General features: G+C 35.1%; 1 protein-coding gene across 3 annotated transcripts in view; it reads left to right on the plus strand.

Annotated features, from left to right (window-relative positions):
• Nucleotides 1-212: 212 nt before the first annotated feature.
• LNPK (lunapark, ER junction formation factor) overlaps nt 213-13,789 on the plus strand; it is a 47,024-nt gene continuing 33,447 nt past the window's right edge. For 2 of the 3 annotated variants that reach the window (XR_001862412.1, XM_017735762.1), the window contains exons 1-5: nt 213-312; nt 1,547-1,591; nt 2,726-2,913; nt 6,212-6,270; nt 9,494-9,534. Coding sequence is in view for 2 of the 3 variants with exons in the window: in XM_017735762.1 (XP_017591251.1) it covers nt 286-312; nt 1,547-1,591; nt 2,726-2,913; nt 6,212-6,270; nt 9,494-9,534 (360 nt within the window). In the remaining variant the exon portion in view is untranslated. The remainder of the gene's footprint in view (nt 313-1,546; nt 1,592-2,725; nt 2,914-6,211; nt 6,271-9,493; nt 9,535-13,789) is intronic. The other variant, XM_008634739.2, reaches the window with a different exon arrangement.

Raw genomic sequence — 13,789 nt, forward strand, 5'->3', positions numbered from 1 at the left:
CTCTGGTTAAGTATTTCCAAAATAAAAATGACTTTGGCCGCATCTGAGCTGATCAACTGACTTACAAGATGGCCTATGAATCAGAAAACTGGATTTAAAAATAACACGTAGGTAGATAGCAAGACTATGGCTTTATGCAATATTTTGATTTCTTAAGATGTTGGAATGAATTTGAGAGTCTTTGATTATGTCATTAGATTGCTCCTAAGTGCTTAATACTTTATTTCTAGCTGTGAATTCTTGTAGAAGATTGATAGCTCTGCCAACATTCGTCCAGAACAGAAGATGGGTGGATTAATTTCAAGGTGGAGGGTAAGTAACATTGTGTAACAATGTAGTAATCTTTACTCTAGAAGACTAGGACATGTTGGCTGTTAATGCTGGCTGAATGTTAGTGCTAAACTTTTCCTGTATGTCCCTTAAAAGTCCAGTAGTGAGGTATCATGACTAAAAGCATTTTTTGCTAAATCAGTAAGCTGTGAAACTCTGCTGTTGTCCTTTATTTCCTCTGTAGTACCAGTCTGTCACTGGCTTGGTTAACTTAGAAAAATACCGTTTTAACTCTTTCTGTAAATCTAAATACTTTTGTGGTGCATCATTAGGATAGAGACTGCAGCATCTGTGACTTGAGAAGTTGGTGACCTAGGTAAAAATGAATATGTGCAGAATACATTTCTGTCTGTTTTAACAAAGTTTGGTAGCTTCTTAGTCCTGTACAAGTGTGTCTTCTTACCTGCTTTTACTGCTTTGTATGTTCTTGAGTGGTGTACTGAGTTTATGAGGAAGAAGGGGCATGAGGTTTTTGACTACTCTCCTGGCAGGTGTGAGTTGTTTGAGTCTAGAATTGCCTTTGCTTATTAGCAGTTGGCTTCAGAGCCTTCCATACAAAACTCCTTTACAGGTGAAACTTAGGTGGAATGTCAGTTTTGTATAGTAGAAACTCACTTTCAAGGGTGATTCACTGTGAGCTATGCTTTTTGAATTTGTGGTGTGAAGGGTGGGGAAAGATTGTGGCTTGATAATTCTCAGAAATTAGGAAAGATTCCTAGAAGGTGGATTTCCAGTTGCTCCTATGAGGAATTTTATTGGAGATGGCAACACTTACTTGCAGTTGCTTATGATTTATTTATACTATGTGTCCTTATATGGAAAGAATAGTAAGAAAAAGCTGGAGTACTCAGGTTAGGGCTTCCTCTCTATATTCTCTGTGTTTTGCCTATTTCTTCCACTCATCAACTCTGTTCTTGTTTTACTTTCCACCCATGCATTCATTAGTGCTGTAGATGCATTATAGGTTTTCATTTTTTGTGATGTAGGAGAGGAGCCTTCTGTTAAGAATAATGCCAGCTGTAAAATAGTGATTCATTATGGTCCCTTCTATTTGTCACCATTAAAGTAGGAAAACTTCTTACCTTTATGTAAAATAGATAATTTATTAATCTATTATGAATATGTCTTTTTGTTAGGAAACTGTTAATGTACAGTAATCCTCCAAATACTGAGTTTTTAAAAGTGAGATTAATATCTTTGTTCTTTCCCTTGTAAGCAGGCAAAACCTTCCACTGTAGAAGTGTTAGAAAAAATTGATAAGGTATGTGTTTGCTTTTTGGTGCTTTGTTTGATTTTTGTTTAGAAATATGCCTCATTTTTGCTGTCCATGTATTTCTCTCATATTAGGTAAAATACTCTAATGAAATTTTAAATTATTTTGGTAATTATTCCAGTAGTAGAGATTCTGCATTTCAGAGGAATTATCTTTTTTCCCCTTATTGTTTAGTCATTTATAAAATACCAATACTGTATAATAGATAGTGAGAAACTACAGGGCAAGTATTTATTTAGAGAGCCTGAAATGGGAATGAATATTAAGCTGCCTTGATTGCACAATTCAGTTATAACTAATGGTTAAAGTCCCATGTAATGGAAAATGTCACTAATGCAAAGTTCCATTCATCAGGTTGATTAGAGAAGCTTCAATGTATGCTTTTGTGTGTAGAAGTTGTAACTGTAGTGGTGGTAAGTAAAGTCAGGGGCAGAATAACTGGATAGATTGTTCAGTAATCCATTGTGATTTTTCACCAGCATTTGTGACAGATGTCTGTACTCTGTGGGGAAATTAACTGTTTTGAAATATGCTGCTGATATTTTTGTTTTCCTTTTAATGAAAGTGCGAGTACTTCTGTTGTCACTTAAAATCCAGTCAAAATGGTTCACATAGCAGAGCATTGCTCCATCACTTACTAATATGCTGGAAGCATCATACAGATGTTCAGGATTTCACTTTTAATGTGAGGAAAGCACTGAAAGGAAAACAAGTGAGGTGATGGAGAGGTTTCAGCAATTCCCCATGTTAGTAGAAAGTGTTAGAGGCATTTAAAATTCCACAGGTACCTGATGAAAGTTTTAGAATGCTGAGTATGGTTAGTAGTGACTTATGTGATTGTGAAGACTGCCATTCATAAGATACTGGTATTTTTCACTTGTCCCAAATATACTAATGCATTACAAATGTGGAAAAGTGCTGATTTTTGACTTTTCTTACTAATTGCTAATAAGGTGCAAGTGGCCCATATCATAACCTTAGTAGTGTCATTTATCAAAAAGGTGCTTGACTTTTCTAATCAAGTACCAAAGTGATAGGGCTGATTTTAGGAAACAGTTCAAGGCAGCTTAGTAAAACTACCTACTAATTTCACTAAAAAGGCTGAACCCTGTTTATTTGCAGGAAATACAGACATTAGAAGAATTTAGAGAAAAAAATCAGAGGCTACAGAAACTATGGGTTGGAAGGCTTCTTCTCTACTCCTCACTTCTTTACCTTATTACTTGCTTAATTGTATATTTGTGGTGTCTTCCTGACGAATGGACAGCAAGGCTGACAATGACACTTCCATTTTTTGCATTTCCATTGATGTAAGTAAATATGCCTTTTTATTTTGTAACTGCTGTCTCTTTGATAAAAGGAGATGGAAAATACATCTCAGCAGGGGTTTGGGTTTTCTTTGACAATCCTTGAGATGTCATAACTTGCTGAATTTTTTCTTCTAAAATAAATTCAAGTAGTTAGGCAGACACTTTCTTTGAGGGGAATGTCTCTCATGGGTCTGGGTTTAGTATAGAACTAAGTCTTGTCATCAAAAGATAATAGCATCTAAAGTTACTTGGTTTGTCCAAATTGTACTGGGGCTAGAGAGCTGTATCTGAACAGCTGTAATGTATAAGCACAAGAGCATTATCTTGGGTTTTATTTTTACTGCAATTTGAAAAGTAACATTACTATATGGAAGCAACCAAAGGCATGTCACCTGCACGTAAAATGTAGTGTATAAAGCCTGGGAAAAAATACAAAAATGAATGGAAAAACTTACTTTCATGTGTTAGGTGGCTATTAACACAGAATTGACTTGAAAGGTCGTCACCCTAAGTGTATTGAAGACCAGTTTTACACAATTAGCTGTTTTTCTGGAAAATCATTGACTGTTTTGTTCAGCAAGAAGGTATGCAGACTTCATCGTATGTGAACTGGAGGAAGTAATTGCCTACATTTTTGTTCCACTGAGCTGATTGGCTGCTTATCCTGATGAGTGGCTTTTGTTTTCTAAGAAATCTACTTTTCTAAAAGTAAGAAAATGGGCTTCCACCTCACTGAACAGCTGCTTTGCTGTTCCAGACCATCAGGGAGGTGAAAGCAGCCTGCTGAGCATCTTTCCTACCGACGGGGAACACAGTGCATTTGCTAATTTGCTGAAATGATCATGAGTACTTCTGTATTTGTACAGCACCTTTGTGTGAAAGCATGGCTTATAGGTGCCTTAGCTTTAGACTTGAAAGGCAAAGTCAAAAGTAAATATTTAAGGCCTTGCAAGTTTGATGAGTGTGGGTCAGCATAACGTGCAGAAAACCCCCAGCCTGAAGATGCTTTTTGTATGTCGTACTTTGTTATGCATAATATACTGATATTCTGCTGTTGTGGGTTCCTGTGGAGAAGATACATGGGCAGCAGTATCTTGACTGGAAAGGATTAATATAGAAATTAGAGCTCAAATTAATCTTTGGCAGTAATATGAATTAATTTTGTTCTTAAGGACAAGCATTTTGAAGTCTTTGTTGTTAGTGTGTGAGGCTTGCTCATGCTGATAGAGAAGCTTGTAAAAGAGGAAGTATTACCTGCCTCCTTTTGCATAGATGTGTTAGAATTAGTGTAGAAATTTTATTATTGAAGGTGATGGCTTCTAGTGCTGTGGTTTGAATTTACATGTTGGACTTCAATTCTCTAGTTTGTCTTCCAGTTCTGCTTGTTTTTCTCAGGATGGCTCTCTGTAAAACTCTGACTTAGATATCAGCTTACTAGGACTTAGATTGTTGTTCTCTTATGACTTGCAACTGTTTATCAGATTTTTTTTCCTTTAAGCTATTCCTCTTCAGCTTTTTTTTGGCAGATATGAGTGGCAAGCAGCTGCCAGCTTGTCTTTGTTCTCGGTCAAGAGGTGATTCCATGCTGAATGCCTGGTGCCACCCAGTAATAACTCTAGAGATTTTTCAGCCCTAATCAAACTGGAGTATGTCTGCCTTTTCCAGCTTGCAGTCACTCACCAACTTATTTCTGCCTTAGGTCAGTCCCTCAGGGTCTCAGCAAGTTACTGATGTTGGTGGAGCAAGTTAAGTTTTAGGAATATAACTTCATTAATTTTAAATGTATACTGAGATACCGGAACAGTTGAAAAAATATGTTAGCATTTTAGAAGGGTGCTCTTCTTGAACTGATTTTTATTTGAATTAGTTTTAATTTGAGTGTTCTGATTTTCACTGAAATATGGTGTTTTTTGGTTTTTTTGGTTTTTTTGTTTTTTTGGTTTTTTTTTTTTTTGGTAAAATTGGTCTGAAATGGTCTGCTATTAAATTTTCATCTTGGATTTCTTAAAGTGGAAATGCTTTTTTATTTCATGGTGTCCTACCATATTTAGAATACAGCTTTAGGCAGAAGACTCTAAGGCATACATTAAAAAAGAAGTAATGCTTTTGCCTGTGTAACAAGATATTTAAGGCAATTTAAACCCCGTAAACACTTATTTCTTCTGGTAGTTTATGAAGACACGTTTTGTGTTGTGTAAGCAGATAAATCAACCTGTATTCTTAGATCAGTTATTTTAGCACACCTTTGAACATGAAATAGTTAAACTTCTTTGTTTTTCCTACCTTGGATAGGTTGCTCTCAGATTCCAGTTGCATCATCTAACTTGCTTAATTTGGGTTGTGTTGTTAATATGTGAAGACATTTTTAATTGGGCAACCATTATATAAATACAGACAATGTTCTTATGAATTAAGTCAAAACTATTTGAAATCTTAAAGCCTTTTGCGTGCTTTCTTATGCATGTTGTTAGTCAGATAACCTTTCTAGCCTTTATGACTGTTTTTTTTCTTAAATGAAACATTGCTAATTTAGGCTCTATTATTTAATTAACGTTAGGAGCGCTTTAAATAAGATGCTTGGAATAGCTTGATGTATGAGGTTTGCCCCTTGACTTAGACTGAATAACTTACCAGGAAATGTATTGGCTTAATACTTATAAGCAATTCTAAGCTTTAAAACAAATGAAGTCCTGATGATTGCAGAGAGACCTTTCAAATGTAAAATGGTCATAGATCAGTTTATCTTGACATAAACTGCTCCAGCTAAGTCAGCTGAAACCCTACAGAAACTGAGTAGACCTAGAGCTCTAAAATCACTAGGACTCAGGTCAGTTAATTCTGCTTGGGAGAACATTTATACAATAGCTGTATCTCATGGTTTTCGTTGGTATTAGAATTCTTCCCACAAATCTCTGGGGCCTTAATTTTGGGCCTTAACTGGTAAGTTTCTTTTTTTGGAAAAAATACATTATGAAAGTATCAAATAAGAAGTGATGACTAAGTAATTTTCAGCTGAACATTTTTTAGCAAGTGATGATGTTGCTGCTGCTGCCTTAGTATTTCTGCCTTAAGTAACAATTTTAGTAGAAAATACGATTTTATTTAGAGCAATGTTGATGTCTTGTTGACAAGATGCTGATTTAATTTTTAGTTTTTATATAAATACTGTTTGAAGTTTTCTGTCCTTTGTATTTGCAAAATAAAATCTCATCTGGTAAGTATTCTGTTTGCTAAATGATTTCAGAAATGGTTGCTGTAATATATTTTAATTAATATAATTCTTCTTTGTCTTCTAAAGAATCTGGTGTATAAGAACACTGCTCATTTTTTTCTTTTCCAAACGGACAGAAAGGAATAGTAAGTACTTTCTCCTTGTGGTGTTTGTTTGTTTGCTTTTTTAATATGTAGCTAGTTGAGAATGATGCTTGCTATGATAATGGAAATGCTTTGATCATTTGGCTTCCAGGAGGACAAGAGTAGCCTTTTAGTTGATGCTGGGTAGTATGAGCTGAACTTTTTTCTACCCCATAATTCATGAAAGAACAGGAAGGAAACTGCTTAACCTTCCACTTAATTTATAAAATTGTGCTAACTTTCTCCTGTCTTTGCATGTGTCAAAAGTGTAATGGAATAAAATATGGTGTAGAAGTGGGAGCACAGGGAAAGGAAATATAAACAATAGTAGTAGTTCCCTTGATACTTGCATCTCGCAAGTATTCCAGCAGTCTTAATCTGTTATCCTTATACAAAAGGGAAGAGATTTGTAGCTGATGTGTCTAATTTATTTGTCAAGATAGCTTTTCTCTCTCAAGTTCTCCAAAGCATGCTTACGTTTTCCTGAGTGGGAAAGGTGTAAGCAGGTGTTTTTCTGCTTTTTTTAAGAGCTAAGGAAAATTGGAAGTCGTGTAACAAAACCAAAAAGTAATGGAGGTGTTCAAATATATATAAAAAGTTGTTAAATTTTGCATTAGAATGAATCTGCATGCTATTTAAAAACAGCATCTGTGGCACTTGTCTGCAGTAGTTAGAATTCATTTGAGACTTTCCTTGAAAGCAGTCCAGCCTGTAACAATATCTCATGGTGATGTGAGCAATAATACAGGAAAACCTCAATGTTGCACTGTGTTTTATGACTTGCAGAACAGCATGATGTATTTAATTTGTGACAGCTTACAAGTTAAACATCACTTTTAGAATTTTTCTTAAACTTAATGTTTGTATTTGATATGCAAGTGCAGAACATACATTTTTATGTAGAAATAAAATTGTCCATATATTCCGTGGTGCTGTGTGATTCATTTCTAAGGTGAAATGAATGATTTGCATTTTGTGGCTGAATAGGAAAAAAAAGTATGTTTTTCTATTTTGCTTAAATGTCTTTATTGCTGTTTTGAGCATAGAGGTAAGTCTAGTGCTTTTGTTGAACCTGTGTTTAAAGGGTTTAGTAGATGATAGAACATGTCAAAAGGGATTATTTTTGTGTGGTTCCAGAGACTGGATAAAAATGAAGTGTTTTAGCTCAGAGATAAAAGTCCTATGTTTGAAAAAGAAAAATCGGCTGTAGAGTTGAAGCAGTAAAGCAGGAGAAAGTGTCGCTGAGAGAGCAAACTGTCAACCGAGTTGCTCAAAGCTAAGTTTTTATTCTGGGATAAGTTAGTATAACATACTGAGACACTGGAGGTGGTTATTTAATACAACAAAGCCCTGTGCTGGATGACCAGTATACACCAGATTTGGGAATGATGCTGTGAATGAAGAAAATTTATAGCTAGACTCCAGGAAAGGCGATGCAGAGAAATGATAGAATTTCAGTTTTTAGGACTGGTCAGGCAAACAACTGTTAAGGGAGATTTAGGCTGATCTGTCCCAAAGCGTGGAGAAAAGAAATGAGGTATATTGCAGGTATTGACTTCTCTAGTATGAATTCTTTTTTTTTTCTGTAGGTTTAATTAAGATGAGATATATTGGTTTCTTGAGAGTACTTTGCAGTAATTGCCATTTGGCCACATTAGAAGGGGCAGGTGTTTCATGAGGTTCTTGTTGAATACAGGAGGTACAGTGATCAGAAAGAAACACCCACACTTTAAAATGATTGCATTGCTTCATGGAAGGCTATGCCTGAAGATGTTCTAGGCATTTCTGTAGCAAAAGCAATTTCAGTTTCTTGAGTAACCAGCCATTAACAGTTGGCTGTAGTCTGCTGTTTATTTGGCTTTGTGATACCACACTGCATTGCAGTACATTTCAAGATGTTAATCTGTGTGGAGCAACATGTGAGATTGTGTTCTAATATAAATGTAAAATTTATTGAAAGGAACCTTACTAATTTGAAGATGCACACTTTCTGGAATTGTCCAGCTTCTGTGCTCCAGCCTAGTATTAAATACGGTCTTGTTTTCGTGTCCTATTAACAAATACGGATAGTTGTAGTTACCCTTTTATTGCATAAAAAATAACCTTTTGGATATGTGCATGCCAGTTTCAGTATTGTGGACATTTAATAAGAGGTTTATCTGATCAAAATGGATTTTCTGCATTCTGCTAGTAATTATTTGTCCCCTTAATTTTAAGAAACAGTTTTCCTGAAGTAAATTTAAATGGTATAGGATACTTACTTACAAATAAATAAAGGTACAAAAAAAAGTGTATTTAGTTTGGTTGGTTTTGGTTTTGTCTTATAGTTCTATGAAGCTTTTCCTTTCTTTGAAATCTGAAAAAATGGGTAAAAATAGGTAAACTGCCAGTGTTCAGTAGAGCTGAGAAGGGGTAAAAAGTTGTACAGTTTATTGTTACAATCTTCTTGCTGTGAATGATGGTAGTAGAAAGCTAATTTGTTGAGAGAGTATCTTCTGCATTAGGTGATGGTTTATTACAGTGAGTTTTCCTTGAGTGTCAAGCTCCAAACACTGACTTCCAGGAAAATCCCACATGCATTTGGTCTTTCTTCTTCCTCTTAGAGAGGTTAGGTGCTGTGCCTACTTGTTGTAACAGTTTCTTAACATTTAGTAGTAGAATGACCTTCTGGTATCTGTTCTTACAAAACTGGGGGGTTTTGCTGTAGTCTGAATGTATAGAAAGGGGGAAATAGATTGAGCTTTGAAGCTTGGAATTGACCTGGCATTTGAAACTAGTATGTGTTAAGAGGTTTATGTGGAAATACTGAACCCAGTAAATCTGGTGCTCAGATATATTAATGCTTAGACCTCAAGCTTTTTTCTGTATTTTGACTCATGAGATTAAATGTATTTGGTCCATTGTTGTACCAGTTTTAATGTAGGTCAAAGCAGGGCACTGGCTAGAATTGGTTTGCTTAATGAAGAAATGGTACATAAAATTTTTTAATAGTTATAACTGTAAAGTGATAACAGTGGGCTATAATTTATAAGTGATTTCAGCATTTTAAGTGATTTATTTTCCCATAAAATCTCTAGTTATTTTATACAAACTTTACTGATGTGTAGAGTTGGTAGTGGTCAGTGCATAATTTTTCCTCATTTCACAAGGCGAAGTCAATGTTTAGAGTGTGCTAAAATTATCTTAATTTATATTTGAAAACTAATGTATAATATTCTTCTTTTAGATGATGCGCTGGAAGATTTAAAATCTCAAAAGAAAAAAATAGTAAGTAAAATGTCAAGAAAAAATGGTTGCTATGGTCCACTAAAACTGGTGTATGCCACATATTTGCACCAAACTTGATCAACATTTAATCTTAGACAAATTTAGGATGGAAAAGGTTCCAAGTCTTGGATAACTTGCCCTCTTTGCAAAGTTTGTAACACTGAAAGCTGTTTCCTCTCTGTTTAATAATTCCATAAGGAAGCTTGCTGTTTTCTCACATGGTTGGCTTCAGCTGCCTTGTAAGGCAAAACTTAAAAGCCACCACAACCCTAACACTCTCAGCCCCCCAACCCTACCCCACCAAAGCAACTCCTCCTCCCTCCAAAACTCCAAAAATTGTATTATGAGGCTTTGTTATTAATGAGTTGCCCAAAGTGTTCACCTCATACCTTCTGGATTTTGCCATGGTAGCTAAATTAATAGAAAACCCACAACAAAGGTACCAAAAATGAGTTGCATAAGAGTCTGGTATTATGTCATGATCTGTGTTTTACCACTTCTAAAATGTAGATGTAAAAAAGATAACCTGTAACCTACTGATGTCATTGTCCTTTGGTGTAGAGGATTTGCTAGTATTTAAATGGATGTGTCCTTTGGTTGTAGTGGTGATACAAAGGGGTTTGAGAGGCTTACATTTTCTGGGAAAGAAACAAATGAGCATGACAACTGCATTGTTACGTTTATTTTATGAAAACTGCTTAACTGAAATTAGTTAATGTTTCCAATTAACATTGTCATTTGGTAGCGTTCAAGGAAAAGTTCTTGAAGCCGAAAAAGCGCAGTGGAGAACAAAAGAGTTTTTGGAATCTTAAATGTAAAGTCTTCATTTCAGTTTAAGTTTAGTTTTCTGTAATCATGAAAATCTTTATTGTAGAAGAACTAGTAATGCTGAATTTTTGTATGTGAGAAGCAATTAAGAATAAAGGCATTGAATAAAAGATTAGTCAGGAAAAACCTAAATGTGTATTTTGCATATGCAAAACATCAAACCAGCATACTGTAGAAGAACCAGGAGTAGTTAAAAATGAAGCAACTGCACAAATACTTTGTAAACAATAATGAAATTATAGTGTAACTATGGGGAATTTAAATCTGGAAGTATAAATTGCCATTAGTATATATGCAAGTCAAGCTTTAATCATTAAAGACAAACTTCTAAATAGGATTAGTGAAACTGAGTTCTGGGAAGTCCAGTAACATATAACTCAGATATTTTTCACAGTCTGTGATTATCACGTGGTCTTGTGGGTGCCTGGTTCCTCGCAAGGAGCCAGAAACAGAGGACTTACTGCAACTTCTTGAATCAGTGCAGTGTTGGTATTTTTTACTCAGAAGATGGACTCAGGAGGTTCATCATAATTTAAGATATTCAATTAAGCATTAAAATTAGATAATTATACACGATACAGAATATGTTGAAATGAGCTGGAAGGGGATGCAGGTAACAAGACAGAATATAATTCATGTTTTAGATAAAAACACTGATAAAATTGCATTCTTTAAAATTTTGTTTTGATAATACTCAGACTTGATTTTGTTTTGTTTTATTAACTTCCTAAGGAGTGCCTTTGGCTATGAATAACCTACTTTTGAGTAAAACAAAACAAAAATCAAGTGAAATAATGGGGAGGGAGAGGTTTTTTTTTTCCCCTGTTGAATTCTGATTTGCTGCTAGGTTTGCAAATAGGATTAGTTACTAAGAAATTTACATTGTGGTCCTCAAAGTATCTAGGATAAGTAAATTATGTGTTTCCTGTTTATTTGTAATGCAAATTGTTGCCTAGGCACAGATCCTGTCGAAACAGCTGTGCTTTTTCACTTTGTTGGAGCTCAGCTACCTAATTGCTGGATCAATCTTATACTGAAGACAATTGTCCTTTTGAAAAATGTTACAGTACTTGTGTTTTACTGTGATGTGGCCCACCTATTCCCTACAGACATTACTTGCATGCTGAAGGGATATAAGGCTGTTACAGGGCTTACCTATAAATGGTGTAAGCTCCTCATTGGCTAGATAAAATGTCCTTGTGGGTTTGCAGTGACTGCTCAATAGAAATTAATTTCTGTTTAATTTCTGTTCTGGCTTTGGTGATAGTCATGTGGATACTCATGTGGGTAAAATACTTGACAAATACAGATGCTTCATCTGGAAATTACCATTAGTATTGTCTATCCTGTACTTTGACTTAAAGTTTGTGTAATACTTATTTCTCACAGAACTGACTGTCTTATATTTTTTTCCTAGTGAATACTTTAAAGCTTGTTGAGTTATGAATTAGGGGTAGGGATTAAGTTAATTAGCTGTAATTAAGGCACTACTTCAAGATACAACTTTGTTTCCCTCCTTGATCATAAGGGATACTGTGGTTGTGTTTGTGACTCTTTAGCTGTGATTTTTGGCCTCAGAGTTTCTCAGTTAATGAGGATGTCAGCCCTTAAGCCTGAACATGGGTAGATGAGCAAGTTCAGAGGGTTAAGCATATTAAAGCAAGGGCGTAGGACATGTATCAAGCTGATACCATGGGGAATTAGTGGAGAGTTTACCTGGAACAGCAGTCTTAAAGATAGGATAATTCTTAGCCTGAGGACAAAGTCGTGAAGCTAGTGTAGTAATTACCTTGCTAATTTTAGAATTAAACTTTGCTGAAGCTTGCTCAGCTACTCTGAATAGTAGGCTAAGTGTAATATTAGACTTTGACAGACTTCCCAGCCATTTCAGGTAAGAGTTTAGAAAGTTGCATTTGTTAATCTAGGAAAAAGCCCCCAACTAGTCTGATTTCAAGGCTGTCTTGGAGTTATGTTAGTAATGGGAAAAAAAATTCAGCATATGAGTTCTGCTACTTAAAATAATTACTCTTTAATCAACTTTGTCTTCAGCATTCTAGGTGTAGGCAACCTTTGATATTTTGATAACTTTCGTATGTGATAAAAACACTGCGAGGAGTTGGTTGTTGTATAAGCTCCATTTTGTCTACCTGGTATATGCTAGAGTACTGCAAACATGCGGTTGGAAACTCAAAATACAGTTAAAAATCATATTTACTGACGATGGGTCAAATGAATTATTTCTTTCATGTAGCATTCACGCAAAGCAGTTACTTTGGTGGTTTTAATGTTGGCATGGATCTGTTCAGAGTACACTTGATTACTGTGACTTAAATGATTTATTTTGGATTTTAATGGAACTTCTGTTATGTGTACTGGTATATCTTAAATGGTGGACTGGAATGAGTGTCATGGCTTTGTGTGAACATAAAGAAAGACCTCTTCGTAGTTGGGTTTGAAATACCAAGTAATTCTCAGTTCATGAACTCACGTAGTAGTATGGTGAATAATGAGTGGTTTGCACCACACCAATACTTAAGTCTGTGGTTGCTAAATTGCATTTACAAGAAGCTTAAAATACATTACTTGTATTACTTTTCAATTTAGGCAACTGATGTTGTTCCCAAAGGAATTCTGTTTGGTTGCCTGTTGGGAAGGAGTTCATTGATACAGTTGCTCATATGAAGAGAATGTGATTCCATACTTCTTTTTTAATATTTGATTAATTCCATGAGAAATTCATGATTAGGCTGGTATTAACTTTCTTAGAGAGTTCACTTCTAATTCTGGTTGCTCAGTATTATAATTTTATTGATAAGGATAGACTACAAGTTAGCCCTTGGCAGAAAGCAGAAAATGGTTTTATAGGAAAAGTTTTGGGTCTCAGAGAAGACTATTTACAGAAAAAGAGGAAGAGGTGTTGAGCAATTTGCTATGTTAGTGAGCCAGTGCTCAGTGTTAAGTTAACCCTTCCCAGATTATGCTTCAGGATGGTGAATGTTCCAGAAGTCAGTGTGTTGGTTTACATTCATCAATGAGCTTCCTGCGTTGGCACGCAAGCAGTTTTCCTCTGCTATGCAAACATAGAAGTAGTATTTAAATTTTACACAGGCTCTTACTTTCTTCTAGTAATTACACTAATTTGCTCACAGTAAGTAAACTTGGACTTTTTTGGTTCTTTATTTGGTATTGTCAGCCAAGATGCAATTTACTTTAGAAGAGTATATTCTATAAGTGAAAGCATGAGAAATGTGGCTATGCTTACAGAAATCCTGACAATTTCTATATATTTTCAAGAAATTTGTAAAGAGTCAGTTGTGATATTGAATTCTTGTTCAGATTCAGCTTTACTAGAATTTTAAAGCTATATATGAATTTCAAAATATGAAGAGTAACTCGTTGAATTATCCAATAACTGTGTAATGTGAAG

The sequence above is a fragment of the Corvus brachyrhynchos genome, unplaced genomic scaffold (assembly GCF_000691975.1).
Source record: "Corvus brachyrhynchos isolate BGI_N302 unplaced genomic scaffold, ASM69197v1 scaffold255, whole genome shotgun sequence".
NCBI classification, from domain to species: Eukaryota; Metazoa; Chordata; class Aves; order Passeriformes; family Corvidae; genus Corvus; species Corvus brachyrhynchos.